The following is a 16186-nucleotide window of genomic DNA, read 5'->3' on the forward strand; positions in this document are numbered from 1 at the left end:
TAGCATTTTCTTCTCCCTTGGGTGCTTCATTCACATAAAACAGGAAGTGTAATAACAACCCAGTAGCGAAAGCAAACTACTGAAAGTGAATTTCAGTTTAGTTCTAGAAAAGCTGCACTCATGCTCTAGTCAGCCTAAGATCAATGTCAAGTAGAAGCATAGAGAGAACTGCTAAAAGATTAACCTGAAAGAAAAACAGTGAAAAAATATAAATCAGATTTTAGAGTGTGTAAGCAAAACAAAAAGTCTGACCTAAGCATACAAATGCTTGTTTTAAATATTTAGCTAGACTATATCTATGTCTTATGATTTCTAGATCCTTAAGGAATTGAAGTCACGACCTACAAGAAGTTAACATAAACACTCCTGTAAAGATTTATATTTTACAGGAGGAAAAAAAAAAAAAAAAAAAACACCACAAAAACGCCTCCATCTTTTGCTACTCAAGAGTATAAAAATAAAAAAACCCAAGTGGGTTCATGGTAGGATTCAACTCTCCAGTTTAAATACCAGACACTGTTTTCTAGAATTTAATGTGTAGGAACAAAACACTCTAGTCAGAAGACAGATGTGTCAAACTGATTACACTTGCAGGTGCCTACTTTACGTCAAGATGAATCACCACAGTCATGCCTCCTTCCACAGAGTAGGAATCCAAAAATAGGTGATTGGCTCAATCTTGACTCAGACAACGTATATCCTAGCCAAGTTTAAAGACTGCATAATAAATACGCTCCCATTAATTCTTTCCCAGATTTTAGATTGCTTCATATTGGATATAAAAACCTTGGTTTCAAATGCCTCTTACTTTCTATATTTAATTATACCAAAAAACAATCCACTTGCAGGGAACAGTATGTAGTACAATGTAAAAAGCAGCATACTGCACAAAAGCAAGGGACTCGTGCATACCGGAAAAAGTAACTAGAATTATGAGGTTGCCCAAACTAAATAGCACTGTTTCAGGATAGACAAGTTTCTCACTTGTCTTGCTGTACATGACTACGTATCAAGAGCAGTGTCGTGGTTTATCAGAGTAAGCAATACTTATCAACAACTAAAAACATCGGTATTTTATGAGCGTCGTTCTCAGGCTAAAGTCAAAAACAGCACTGCACCAGCTACTAAGGAGAAAAATGACTGCTACAGCTGAACCCAGGACAAGCAGTGAATAATATCTCAACAAAAACACATAAACACATTGTCAAAAAGGCTGCTACAGTTTTCATACCTGTAGGATTTAAATACTAGAAGAGGACTATGATATGGTTCGAATGGAAATGGTTTTGTTTCAGTTTGTTTACTTTCTGATGTATCAACATCCATGTCCACTGAAATCTCCTAGGAAACAAACAGATATACAGCAATTGCAATACCACCTAATAAAGACATGTTTTAAAATGTTTTAAAAGATTTACCTGACCACACAACAGATCTTCCTTAGGTACTGTAGAGGCAGTACTTTTCTCTAGCAGCTCTTTCAAGCTGTCAGCTTTAGCATAAAGTTTTTTCAGTTCATCAATATTCAACCCAAGGAATAGCTCAGGCTCCTCTGATGCCTTTTTAGAAAGTTTGTTTATAGTTTCTTGTTTTGGAGTGTCCATGTGTTTAAGATTTGGTTTAGTGAAAGAATTGGATTCCCTGAAGGATCTCCTTCGTTCTCTGTTGGAATTAGACAGAACTTCATCATCAAAGTAGTTTTCTTCACTGTTCAAAGACAATTTATCCTGTGTGAGATCATGAAGTGATGGCTGAGGTAATGCAAATTCAGATTCCTCTTCTGCATGAGGTGCAGTATTTGACTGTTCCTTGGTTTGAAGTGCACGGGCCTCTTTCAATTTCTGAATCTTTAGAGCATACTCCTGTTCTAGTTGCTGTAGTCGTTTTTTCTCTAGTGCAATCAATTCTGCTGAATGCTTTTTTGGACTTGATGCAGGGGAGTTCTCCAATTTCAACATTTTGTTTGGCTGAAAAGGAAAAAAATTGCCCTTTATTTCATTTTCACATTTACTGATCTCTTGACAGGAGGTAAATGAAACATGGGCAAGATACCTAATTCAGAGTTTATGAAAACACATTTTCAACTCTTGCCAGAAAATTTCAAAGAGCAGGAAAACCACAACAGTTTGACACAATTCAACTGGCAGGTTTGCAGGTTTTCAACAAAAAGTACCCTACATCATGTACAGAGCTTCAACAGAAGTTCTGGCCACATTTAAAAGGTGAGCTACAAAATAAGTATACACAGTGGTGTTGGATGGGTGGGGAGAACACAAAAAGGAAAATTTACATAAAGATTTTAGCTTTTTTTCCCACTCATATCATATCCCCCTCTTCAGCATCTTTGCTAGATAATTTTAACAAGATCACTGATGTTCTACAGACAGTAAAGTATTTCCTTCCTCCATAATACAGCTGCTCATTATTTATCTATTACTGACGTTTTCCTGGCACAGGAACGTAGGCTTTTAACAGTTTTTCTTTTAAGTGATTAATTCTTTTTCTGTTGAATTCTGAGAAGAATTCCTACAGCACTTTTGAAATGTTTTCCTACTTTCCTGAAATCCCATTTGAACTAAGTTTCCTAATCAAAACTGCTCCTGCTTTTCAAGTACAGCATGGTTTAAAAGCATGCAGACTTACTGCAAGGTGATCTTGCTCCAGTTTTCGCTTCCCAATTTCCTTACTTGCTACCGCTTTTGCTCGAGCAAGTTCTTCCCCATATTTTAATGCCAGAGCTTTTTTTACTGTAACTCGTTGTTGAACTTTATGAATCTGAAAAAAAGGAAAAATAAAACGCAAGTTTTCAGATATGACCACATAATAATACACAATCACAATCAGAGAAGACCTGAGAGTTAATGATTAATTCAAGGAAAGCCTACTGCCTCCAAAAAATCAGCTTTCCCATTTCAAGATTTCCATCTCTAAGAAACAAAAAAAAAAAAAAAAAAAAAAAAAAAGAAAAAAAAAAAAAATCAAAATTCATGTTACTTGTTCCTGAAGCTTCTTGAGAAACATCTTATTCGCATTCAGGATCTTCTCTGTTGCTTGTAGCTGTTCAGCCAGTTTGTTAATTTTATTTTCAGCAATTCGAACATTCTCCCTCTTCTTGGCCTCTTGTTGCAATAAATGTTTCAAGACAGATTCATCCTTCATCAACAGAATTCTAAAAGGAGAAAAGCCATGTAACCAAATTTTTTCCGAAGGTTTTTCAGAGCTGCTGCTGCCCCTCTGAAACCCTGGTTATTGAAGAACTCAGCTCTTTTTCACTTAACAAACAACATTTTTTAAAACATGAATGATCGTTTCTTTCTATCTTTTTCCTTGAGTGTAAAAATATTACTTATTGCTTTCTGACACATAAGAAAGTTTGAGGGAAATGGGGAGCTAGCAAATCCTGACAGTTAACATCCATGAGATGTTCTCCAGACGGTTAACATCCATGAGACAATAAATACTGGTAGTACATCCAGCAGATATCAGTATTCCACGTTCAGCATTTCAGTATAAAGCAGTGTCCTGGGTTCAGCTGCAACAGTTATTTTTCTCCTTCTTAGTAGCTGGTGCAGTGCTGTGTTTTCGACTTTAGCCGGAGAACAATGCTGATAACACACCAGTGTTTTAGTTGTTGGTAAGTAGCAATTACTCTAATCAAGGACTTTTCAGTCTCACACGCTCTGCCAGTGAAGAGGGGCACAAGAAGCCAGAAGGAAGCAGAGACAGGACACCTGACCCAAACTAGCCAAAGGGGTATTCCATACCACAGCACGTCATGCCCAGTATATAAACTGGGGGGAGTTACCCAGAAGGCCCAAATCACTGCTCGGGTCAGGCTGGGTATCGGTCAGCAGGTGATGAGCAACTGTATTGTGCATCACTTGTGTTTATTGTTTTCTTCTCCTTTTCCCCTTTTAGTTTTATATTCTCTCCCCTTTTTATTTCCCTTATTATTGGTGGTAGTGGTTCTGTATTATACCTTAGTTACTGGACTGTTCTTCTATCAACCCACGGGATTTACAATCTTTTGATTCTCCTGCCCATCCCTCCGGGGTTGGGGGGGGAAGAATAGGGACAGTGAGCAAGCAGCTGCATGGTTCTGAGTTACCAGCTGGACTTAAACCACAACAAGCAGATAAACAGATAAACACCACACACACAACCACCCCGCCAACATTCTAGTTATGAGGACAGAGGAAGGTAAGCAAGCGGTGTATCTTTAATACTGTTATTAACATTAAGATATCCAAAACACATATGTTCTTGCTTTCTGTTAAGTAAGAACCCAATTCTTCCTTAGGGCACATATACAATTAGCAGACTAGAAGTCATAGTATCACAGCACAGTAGCAGAGTAATTACATATAACAAGTTATGCATTAAAGGAAACAAGATAAAGACTTAGATGGGTGTGAATAAAGGGGGGGGGGGAAGTGTCCTTCAGTTGATATCTGACCATAAGCCAGTTTGTTCACAAGACCACACAGAAATAATGAAGTGGCAACAGAAGCAGAGAAGAAGGATGTAAAGTACTCATATTTCCCACACTAATATGGAAGAAGGGTGAGAAACATGGAAGAGGCATGCTAAAAGAGGAAAGGTATACAGGAAAAGCTTCAAATAGTGTACATAATCTGCAGAAACATTCATTTATATGTATGAGGCATATCTGATTGAAAATACGTACACAGTAGTGAAAAGCACACTCAACAAACAGTTGTCATTCAAGATGAAAGAAAACCAATTATTTGCTGTATTTTAAATGCTACACATTCAAAAAGATTATTTACTATTTCCATCCTGCTAAGCAAACAAGGTAGGACTTGTGACAACAAAATACTTACCTGTTTTTCTTAAGCTTTGCTTCTGCTTCTGTTACTTGTTTTGTCACTACTGCTATTCTCCCAATTGCATCAACTTCACCATCAGATTTTGTAGGGGGCAAATTGTTTTTCAGTGGATCAGACTTAATTAAGCGTTGCTTTTCACGACTGAAACAGATGTTAAATGCAAAGATGTTCAGTAGCTTCAAGATTCATTTCAATGTGTACTCTCAATAGTTTTAAAATCTTCAAAAAAGTAGCAGGACAAGATTTCAAGTTAAAAGAAAAATTACTTTCCACAACTGCAATCAAAAGCAAATAACTGTAAGTCAGTTCAAATCCAAGGACTTTTTTAGACGCCTATACTGTCTTACTAAAAATTAAATGGGGGAAAAGCCTGAAGGTAATGGCAAGGTTTTCAAACTCAAGTTTTCCTTCCACTTACAAAAATAGAGCAGTAAAGACATATAAAGAATATACAATTTACATTAACAATTAAACTCTGTTGTACCTGGCAATCTCTTCTTTCAAGAGCCTGTATTCTATCTTCTTATCTTCTGGTAGAGCCTCTGGAGTTCTCATTGGATCATTTTCTTTTTCCGATTTCGGAGGGGCTTTGATTTTTGATGCCTGTTACAATGAGGTTCAAGTCAATACTAGTCACACTATTTTAAAATACAGCTATTAACTACTATTTTTAAGAGGCATTTCAGCACAAACTTAAGGCTGTTCAAGCCTAGTAAGACCTTTTAAAGCCAATACTTTTTCCTTAAAGATGCACTGAATTTTAATTGAAAATGAAACTAAAACATATTACAAGTTCTATCTCCAGAATGCCACCTGAACCAATAAAATCATTTTAATTAGCTTGTGCAATCCACATTACATTGTAGTGATGCAGACAGGAGTAGTCACTCTTGCCTATTTCTAATGAAATCCAGTATTTCTTGACCGAATTCTAAGGTTAAACTCCATATACAAAGCAAAATAATTAAAAATAAACCTCCTAAATGCTGACAATTTACCTCAACATTTCTTCTTGCTTCCTTTATCATAGATTCCAGTCCTCCAAACACACTGCTAGTTGAGTTATATGGTTCTCCATCAGACTCGCTATCATCCGAGTCATTTAATGTAACCACAACAGACTTGTGCTTTGGAAGCTGTGGCGAGAATGGAAGAAGTTTTATAGCAAGAAGTTAAAAGACAGATATAACTAAGCGCATATTTATTAGTAGAGGAAAAAAAAAGAGACTACCTCCTTTTGTTATTGTAGCACAATACTATTAAGTTGTAAGAAAAAACCTCAGCACTTGTGCACCTCCACTACAAGATGGAGATAACGTACCCATTCTTGGAAATGGGACATGAAAGGCACTCCATTTTCAACCTGCTTCCAAGCATCTGCAGCATATTTGTATCTCTTAGTCACAGCATACAAATCTCAAATCTTTGACTCCTATACTACCTGAATTATTTCAATTGTAGTGAAAATTATCATCTGACTTTTGCAAGCAATGTTAAGTAACTGAGAGGTAACAATCAACCTAGTATGAATTAGAAATACGGTGGTAGACATACCAGAACTCCCTCGTATTTCTGCCACATAGTTGTGATGCCTCTTGTCCCACAGTTATACTTAGCTGACCTTAGAGTGAGCTACTCAGGCAGTTCAAATTGGCAGAACACCAATAGCACATAAAGAACAAAGGAAACAAGATTAATCATTTTTTGACAACCTCACTAACTGAAACAGCTCACTTAAGTTCAGATGACTGCCAATTCCAGCGCAAAGAAACAAGCAGGCATTTTAATTTAGATTAAGCTCAAATCTCTGAAATAAGAGCTTGAAGAGAAGCAACTAGTTCCCATTTCCAAAACTGTTCTTCCCATCTCCCAGTGTAGGTCTGGACAGTTGCAGTTATATGTTTAACCTTTATCTCAAGACAGGACCTCTTCAAAGCTCTAAGTGTCTTTTAAAAGCACACACCCCACAAAAAAAACCAACCCTAAAGTGAAAAATACCCAATTTCCACAATTGTTTCTTGTTGATATTCTCTTTCTAGATAGTTCTTTAAATAAGGATTGTATCTGCTACTTCTGAATGTACTACAGCTGCATCATTTTCGCACCACCATAGCACAGGTAGGTGGAATTCCAATCTATAAGACAGGACAAAGCACTAGTCCTCTCCTTACAAATATTCTGTCTGTAGCTCCATGCAAACCTAAGACAACGACACAAGGCATCCCAGCCTTCTCATTTTCAGATGCCAAATACACCCCTTCCCTATCACTGGCTCTTGGTATTAAAAGATCAAAGCTGCCAAGCTGCTTTTGGCACAGCTGGGTAGAGTAAACCATCTCTATCTGCCTGCCCCACTTTTCTTCTAGGGGAAAAGCTGATAATAGGGAAGGTAAAAATCTACTTTTCTCCAGGTGTTTTTTCCCAGGTGTTATTTTTTGATGTGGTTCAGCAGAATGTTTAATCAGTAAAGTAACACCAGGTAACTACAATCACACTGCCTTCTGTAAGATTAGCTTCTGCTGCAGGGGAACTACAGCCTCAGATGTAATGCAGGATCTCTCCATAATGTTCTAAGACGTATTTTCAATCTGTAGTGAACAGACCCTGAGTGTCCATGACTACTTTGAAAAAGGGTTACAAGATGTCATCGAAAAAGCAAACCGGTATATGTAGGCCATTTCGCTAAGCAGAGGTCCTCAGCTCCACACCTAGCTGATTCAAATACAAGGTATTAATCCATCAACTTTAACTGAGCAACAGGCACTGAATTTCCACTGCAGGTTTTTCAACATTTACATAATGCCTTTCAAGAGCACAGCTGATAAGAGACTTTTATTATGTTACCAAGACAAACCAGCAGCTCCCCAATAACATGTGTTCTCCCTCAAAGCAACAGCAGTTAATGAAGTCTCATGACAACAGAGACAATTTAAGGGGGGTTTTTTCAGAATAGGTTTAGTATTTAAACAGAAGAACACTAAAAAAATTTAAGTAAATGTGAAACAATGACAGAAAGGATATTAGCATGTCCAAACTGAACAACTACTCTATACCTTGAATTTAAAGTAGATTGTGAAGATGGGTTCAGACAAAAAAAAATACACCCATTCTAAGTTTAAGAGTGCAATTTTCCTACAGAAAGGAAAGTAGGCCTTAGAATGACCAAAAAAGTGAACATTCAGGTCTCTACCATCTTAAGCTTCCCCTGACCCCATTACGGCATCAGGTGACCAAGCAATCATACAGTCTGTATTTGTGAGCAAGAAAGTTGTTGGCCAGCTACATCTAGATTTGACAGTGATCTAGTAGTCTCAAAGATATTATATTCATCCAAATTAGTAAAAGAATTAAGTTTATTAGAGATGCCATTCACTGACAGAAAGGCAAAGGTATGGACTTCATCATACTATACTATGCATTAGAGAATCTGCATGGGAAAGAGCTTTACAAGATATGTTGTTAAAATAATCACAAATTAGCCTCTATGTATGGTTCACTGCCATAAATAGTAGATCGCATGGGCTTCAGTCTGGCATAATACAGGCAAATACAGTTTTATCAACATTTCCAACAATCCGAGAAGACTGCAGACATCACAAATCAAATGCTAGCTGCACATACCTCCTGTGACCATCCAAATTAAGGTCAAGTTACAAAACATGGCTTAAGCTAATGTAACTAAGTCTGCTGCTGCCTGAGGAGGAGAATGCTCTCTCCTCAGTCTTCCAAATGCACTCACAGACATGCCACCTGCCAGTACTTTTGCGCCTGCTCTGATAGTTACACACCACTGAAAAATTCCAACTCCTCCTAGAACGAAAAATACTTTTTCCCATGCTAGGTTAGTTTTCTAACGAGTTTAGAACATTAACTAAATTAAAGTGAGGTCTGAAGCATAAGAGAAAAGAAAGAGAAAAGGAAGACAAGAGTGGAAGAAGTGGCCAAGAGTGGAAGAGTGGGCAAGACCATCTCTTTTTTGGCAACACAGTGATTAGATTGGCTCAGCTACCATTGAACAGCACCCTTTAGTCTGTGCTGATGTAGAAAAGAAATTAATTGAACTATATTTACAGTCTTTCTCAGTTCAAATGAGTGCTGGTGTGCTTGATGCTCTCAAGCTGTGTATCTTTACTTCGGTGTGAAATTCTTTCTAGAAGAGCATACAGATTATCAAAGTTATGAATAATTCAAATGTTTAATGCTCCACCATTCTGTGCTACATCACTAGAAAACCTCAAGTCTGATGCTCACTTGAACTGAGGACAACTTCAACTTATTGTCTTATTAATAGAAAGCACCAATATTTTCTTACTGTGATCACTGCTCGTGGAGGCCTCGGTACTCTAACAAGCTTTGTATTTTGTACCCGTGGCTGAGACACAGTATTAATACTGACAGCGGTCAGATTGCTTCTTGGCACAGGCTGCAAGTTATCTGGAACAGGAGGGGATGATGGACCACTGTTACTTGAAGTTTCCTAACAAAACAAAAATATGGTCGTAAAAATATGCACTATGCAGAGCTATTTAAAAAGACAAACATAAGCATAAAAGACTGTTCGATATGTGTCTTGGAACTGTGATTTAGGCAGACTATCCAAATGTATTAGACAAATCTTGCAATTCTGCAATAGTATCAAACAAGGCACACAAGAACATGCCAGTTATTCACAGGTCAATTGCAAAAGATCCGTGACTTATTAATGAGGTCAAAACAATCGAAATTTTTAAACCCACTAACTTTTACTCTCACTCCAAAAACAACCAGAACACCAGAAAAACAGTTAACCTCTGGCAACTCCTTTTGCTAGGCTGTTAAAACAAACTGGCTTGTTTTCTGACAGCTGATTAATAATAAGCTTTTTTCTGCAGAACACACAATCCCCATTTCCCTATACATACTCAATTCTTAGTACCCTGAAGTTTTGTAATTCCTTCAGAAATAAAAAACGATCCGCAATTTACAATTCCAGGGTGTTCTGGGGTGGCTTTTGGTTTGGTTTCTTTTGGTTTTAATTTTTGGGGGGCAAAGGGTGATAGAAAGTCAGAGACTTTTTTTTAAAAATCAGAAAGGCAGCACTAAAAGGCCTGTAATCTTCCTTTAGCAGGTTACACTTAATTTGGTCAAGATTGCCATCTAGAGGTTTAGATTCAAAAACCAACAGAGTACCTCAGATCTGAAAGCTCGTTTGTTGGCTAGAGACTTGAGTAATTCTTCTCTTAAGAGCATCTCCTCTTCCTCTTCCTCATCAGCAAATGGAGGTTTTGGTGGCTGTTCAGGTTCTTCAGGGGGAAGAGGGGGAAGAGGTGGAGGTGGCTCAAGAGAAACACAAGAAATACCCTCCGTGTAAAGTTGGCTCAAAGATGGTACAGGCTGCTATAAAAAGGAAAACAAGGGTTTGAAACATGAGACCTAAATTATTTTATGGTTTAAAAACTAATTCAAACTGCAGTGGATTTACTTCACTGTCAAAGGCCACTGCTGAACAGTTAGTTACTCAAAGATAATGCAACAAGGTTACATTTGGATAATAAAATAGGGCAGGCATACAAACTAAACATAAATGAGAATCAGAACCAGAGGAAGCCACAAAAACATGGCTGACCAGAGAGGTTCACACTGCTTGAAAAAACAGTCCTTAAGCAGCTTTATGAATTTGTCTTAGCTAACAAAATCACAACTTCCCTCAGTCAAAAATTCAGAAGCTGTCATGGCAGGAAATGTCAACTTCCTACTGCTTTACTAAGGTGGCTAACAATCATTCAGTGAAGAAAAGGGGTGGGGGGAAAAAAAACCCAACATTAATTAGATTCCCACAGGACTCTTAGGTAAGAAGACAGAAAGCATATAGTCAAAATGCACAAAGTATGAAACCACTAATGAGCTACATTTTTGGCTGGTTTTCCCCCCCTATGTAACAAGGTAACAACTCAGAGAATAAGCATATCTACATACATGGCCTAGAGGTAGGAGGCAAAGTTGCCTTGCACTTACAATTCCAATCCATTATTTTTCCTTATGTGCCTCAGGCAATTTTTGCTTTCTGTTATGAAATAGCATAGCTCTAACAACGAAGAGAAAAATTTAGTTCAATAGGGAGAACTTCCATTTAACAGGAATTAGATCCACCAAAAATTAGCTGAAACAGGGTTTTAAAAACAAGCCTATCAGTTCAAGGGAATTACCAAATAGAGAACTGTATCAAAAACACAATCTAAATTTAATCCTAACTTTAGCATTACAAATGAGATGCAAAGAGAATTACCAACATTTAGAAGAACCACACTCCTTTCAAGGTTACTTACTGGAATTGGAGGTGGCAGTGGCAAGGAAACTGGTGGTACTGGAGGTGGAAAATATCCTACCGGACACTCAAAGAAAGGAGGCTGCGCTGGAGAAGAAGCTGTAATTAAAACAAATTATTGAGCATAAGGAATCTGGCAGGTAATTACTAAAGACCAGCTCATGCTTATACTTCAACTGGTTTAATGCAGCAGCAGGAGACAAATGTTTTTACTATGCATCAATTTGAAACGTAACACCAGACACAACACAGTGCATTTATTTCTTACATATACGTATATAAAAATAGTAGTTACCTATCCTTTTTCTATTTTACATATGAAGTGCAGGTACAGCCAAACAGTACTACAGAATGATTTAGCCCTCGTATTTAATTTGCAAGAATCTACTTTCTTAAATTAGGTATCTCAACACATGAATCGCCTGATTACTGGCCACAAAAATACAATGTGAACTGGGACAGAACCAGACCAAATGCACAGCTGATACTGAATTCTGAAACATAAAACCAGAGCTTGAGATGTTTCAAGAAGAGAAGATTCATGTAGTGTATGTGTCTGAAACAGAAGGTGCAGTATTTTAGCAAACTAATAATGCATAAGGAAGGCTGGCAAGAAAGGAGAAAAAATGAGTGGAAAAAAAGAAAAAAATTACGGAAGATGAAAAGCAAAGAGAATAAAGATGAACAATAAAGCAGAATACTTAACGATGCTTTCTCAACACTCCACATGTTGACATGGAACAAGGACACCTGAATACCTTAAATGCACCTCAAATTCAGAGTCAATAAATGATTTAAGCTGGAACAGACCTCTGGGAGGCATATGCCCTAGCACAGGTGCTCAAAGCAGTGCTGCCCACAAAGCCAGGTTGCTAAGGGCCTTGTCCTGTCCAAGTATATTTGAGTATGGAGATGCCATGTTTCTAGTTAACCTGCTCTAGTGTTTGACCATCTTCTGTGAAAGTTTTCTCTTGTATCTAATCTGAATTTACTTTGTTACAATTTAAGTGTTGCCCCTTGTCCTTCTGCTGCACACTCCATAGAAGAGTTTGGCTCTGTCTTCTCTCTAACTGCCCCACTAGGTAGGTGAAGACAGTAGCAAAAGCCACCTTTAGCCTTCTCAACACACACACAGTTCTCCCAGTTCCTGTCCACAAATCAAGTGCTTGAGTCTCCAGTGAACTTTACCAAAACAGGCCTTAGTTGAAAAGGCCCTTTGCTAGATTCCTAGTACATCACTATCTTTCTTCTGCCATGAAACCAGAAAACTGATACAGTCCTGTCAGTGTTTAGCAACCCATTACAATCACAGTGCTACAACCTGCGCTGCAGATCGCCTTTATCACCCAAAGCCACACTGCTGACTCACATTTCACTTAATGTTCATTGGAACACTCATTTTTGTAATCCTGCTGTCTATCCAGTCAACACCCTGAGGCCCTTACTTTCTACACAGCTGCTTGGGAAGGTAAAAGTATATACTCTACAGCACTGCAACAAGAACAGTATAACCTCAAAGACCTGCACAATACCACTACATCAGAGATGGAGAACAAAGAGAGCCAGCATTAAAACAAGACAGAATTTGCGCACCTTAAAACGTTAGTTCTGTAACTGCTACATTACAAAAGACTTTCCTTCTAAAATGATGACTCATTTCCTACTTTTTAACTATTGTTACGAATCACCATATTAAAAAAAAGAAATTTAAATAAGTCTTACCTGGAGAGTTAGTTTCGCTATCTGTATCCATAGCAACTTCATCATAATTATCATACTGGTATATGCCTCCTGCACTATCTGTAGACTGCTTATCCACTGACCGTCTCAAGTCTGTATCTGAGGACTAAACACACAAAAAAGTGTATTTTATTTTGCTAGTCTTGTGTTAATCTTTTGGCAGAAACCAATTAACAGTAAATTTTAGGAAAAGGCCCTTATAATTTTGTCTTAATTGTTTTATAAATATGATTTACTTCGTTTGTACAAAAAGCAAACTGAAGATTACCTTTTAATCAACTCCACTGCTGGTAGTAACTTGCCAAATTAACAGACAATTTTAAAACTGGATCTCTTGAGGGAGGGGTGGTCATGATAGAAGCAATTTTTAAATACCCATTCGATCATTATCTGTCTATTTTAAATACCCATTCGATCATTATCTATCGATCATAACCATCTAAATTGCTATGGTTATATAAATATTTCTGAAACACTGAAAGAGAATTAAATGCTTTATTATTTCTGTTTAGCTGTCATGGCAATTACCCAGAGCACTTCAAGTACCCTTGTTAGAAACAACACAAAATTGCACAAGTATCATCTTCACTATGACAGCAGTTGTGTGTTTAGGTGAAGCATGTTCTGGTTGTTCTATGACTGGTATCTTAGGTGGAGAATCCTTTTACTGTCCCAGAAGGAGCCACATACCACACTGAAACTTGTCTAGAGACTGACAAGTAATGTATCAGATTGTTTAAAGAATGCCTAACATTATACACATGCCAACCAATATTCAGTGAACACTCAACATAGGCAGAACAGGTAAGCATGATTTCTTAAGGCTCCTCAATTTGTATGTTTCAAAGGCATACAGTAGACATTTTGGTAGCTTTTAGAATTTTTACTGTTAAAACACTTTCAGCCTCAGTTTTCCACTCATTATTATAAGTGGGATTCACCTATAACATGACCTCAAATATAGGAAGTGCCAATTCCCTTAGTTGTAGTTTCATTTTTCCTTACAGCACCGGTAGCTCCAAGCACCTGAAGCATCTAGCTGCAGCAGCTGTACTGCTTCCATGATGAAAGCATTAATGCTGACGGAACACTGTCATTTTTTCTGTAAGGTACCAATGTTTCAGAAATAGAATATTAGCGATTCAAGTGCCTTTTGCACTTATCTCAAGAGAATGAAGACAGCCTACAAGTACAGCATGACCACTGCACTAACTCTGCTCCTTCATAAATTTGGCACAGTTCTGCCATCCTGTAATGATGCTGAATTATCTTTTGTGCCTGAACATACTTTGTACCTTGACAAATTAAAAAAGTACTACAAAGAAACCAAATGCCAGATGACATTTTGAAAGAAGCAGACCACTGAAGTTGTGTAGACATATGTTTGAAGATGTGGAAACAAAACTGCAGTCTAAGAGAAGAAAGCAAAGGAAGTGTGGTTGATTGGTTTGTGTTAAGTTACAGACTGCTCTTTGATCACAACATTCAAAATACCTTTAGAAGGAAAATACCACTGACTTCCAAATACACAACTCACACAAAACTGATCTTACAAAACCCAAAGGGAACACCTGTCTAGCATTGGATTAAAACACTGTAAACACTGAAATACTTTCAGCTTTTGCTTTTTTTGGGGGGAGAAAGGGGGGATGGAGAATGATGGACATACAAGACAGAACCAGGAAGGGCAAGACAGAAATCACTCGTTAATCCCAAACATAACACCTGAACACCATATAAAAAATTTGTTACCCTGCTTCTTGATCTCCTCTTTCCTCCAATTAGCTTCATAAACCGATTGTACTGCTCTTCATGATTTGAGAGGTCCCTAATTTTCCTGATTTCTTCTTCTCTCTTTCTTCTCTCCTCTTCCTCTTCTTGTTTCCTCTGGTCTTCCTCTTTCTGACGCCTGTCTTGTTCCTTTTGCTGCTGCAACTTCTTTGACGTCTTTGTCTGTTGTCTCCTCAAAGTTTGCTTGGCTTTAAATAAAAGGATATGGGATTAACTTCACCTAAATGGTTCACCCTAATCCTAGACTCTTCCAGAGCTTTGTGCAGATAGTTTTAGAAGGATTAGAGGCTCGCTGCCCAATGTTTCACATAACTTATTATGTCAGATGTTTTTTTATTTCAGAGGCCATGCCATTTCAGCAACATTAAACTTACCTGTAGCACTAGGTTTTTTTGTTGAATGTGCTTTTGTACTGGGTTTGACTTTCTGTGTTACGCTTTTCGGTTTTGTTAATTTTTCCTTGCTTTCCTTCAACACCTGTTGTTCTTTTTGCTGCCATTTTTTACTAGCAGACTGAAGTGCAAGAAGCCTAAGTTGCAATTCAGACATCTCCTCCTCATCATCAAGCTGCTTCTTGAAAAGAGAAAGAATAAAACAAAAAGTCAGGGAACATTACTGAGTTTGGTTTTTATTTTTTTTTTTAATCTTTCAAAGTCTGTTCCAAAATTTTTACCAAGGGAAAGCTTAAAAATCCTACTGTACTGATTCATATCATTCCTTAAAAACAGACTGTTTCTACTACTGAAACATTCCTGGACTGCAGTTTGGAAAAAGCCATCAGAGTACCGTAATGCAATTATTCCTCATCTACAGAGGAATACTCTCTTACCTTTTCAGATGTAACATCTGAGCTGCTAAGCTTTCGCACTGATGTTTGCGATGTTTGTTCTTTATCTTCTGTACCTTCTAAAAGAAAAAAACCGCATTTTTGAGCGCTGGTACAAAGTGTAAAATATAACAGTAGTTTTATGTACAAGAACACACTAACAAACATTAATATAAACTTGGCATGTCTGATGAAATCCACATCATCATGATGCCATGAGCCTAAGGCAAGATCTATCATTTCTTCATCATTCTGTCTTAAGGTTGACATGTATTTCCTCAAGAAGCAATGAAACCCAGATTTGGAGGCAAGGGGAAGAAGACTTCTTGCCATCTGCTTTATGCTACCCCCTCGTATCAGCTGCTGTCCTGAGCATCTCAGATTCCACCAGCAGCTATTTTGAGTAACCGATCAGTCTTCTGCAGCATTAAATACAAAGGGCCAAAGCTGCACTAAGAAAACACTTGCTCCATTTCATGCCAATGAAAACAGAAGAGAGTTATCCTACGGAAATACATAGTAAATAGTTATGCTTTCTTGCTAAACATTAAGATGTTGATATATTAATTTGTTAGTCTGCCCAAAAGCCATATATCCATCTGATTATTATATAATGTATATATATATACACATTAACGTATTACATTTTACATATAATATACATAATGCCGTATA

General features: G+C 37.5%; 1 protein-coding gene across 6 annotated transcripts in view; it reads right to left on the reverse strand.

Annotated features, from left to right (window-relative positions):
- ZFC3H1 (zinc finger C3H1-type containing) overlaps nucleotides 1-16186 on the reverse strand; it is a 42463-nt gene that overhangs the window by 18955 nt on the left and 7322 nt on the right. For 4 of the 6 annotated variants that reach the window (XM_030478274.1, XM_030478273.1, XM_030478270.1 and 1 more), the window contains exons 3-16: nucleotides 15515-15591; nucleotides 15060-15258; nucleotides 14647-14873; nucleotides 12877-13000; nucleotides 11156-11253; nucleotides 10020-10226; nucleotides 9163-9327; nucleotides 5849-5986; nucleotides 5335-5453; nucleotides 4845-4991; nucleotides 2995-3169; nucleotides 2644-2775; nucleotides 1419-1967; nucleotides 1232-1341 (exon numbers count right to left, since the gene is read on the reverse strand). In XM_030478274.1, the coding sequence (XP_030334134.1) occupies nucleotides 1232-1341; nucleotides 1419-1967; nucleotides 2644-2775; nucleotides 2995-3169; nucleotides 4845-4991; nucleotides 5335-5453; nucleotides 5849-5986; nucleotides 9163-9327; nucleotides 10020-10226; nucleotides 11156-11253; nucleotides 12877-13000; nucleotides 14647-14873; nucleotides 15060-15258; nucleotides 15515-15591 (2467 nt within the window). The remainder of the gene's footprint in view (nucleotides 1-1231; nucleotides 1342-1418; nucleotides 1968-2643; nucleotides 2776-2994; nucleotides 3170-4844; nucleotides 4992-5334; nucleotides 5454-5848; nucleotides 5987-9162; nucleotides 9328-10019; nucleotides 10227-11155; nucleotides 11254-12876; nucleotides 13001-14646; nucleotides 14874-15059; nucleotides 15259-15514; nucleotides 15592-16186) is intronic. The other 2 variants (XM_030478272.1, XM_030478271.1) reach the window with 2 other exon arrangements.

The sequence above is a fragment of the Strigops habroptila genome, chromosome 3 (assembly GCF_004027225.2).
Source record: "Strigops habroptila isolate Jane chromosome 3, bStrHab1.2.pri, whole genome shotgun sequence".
NCBI lineage: Eukaryota > Metazoa > Chordata > Aves > Psittaciformes > Psittacidae > Strigops > Strigops habroptila.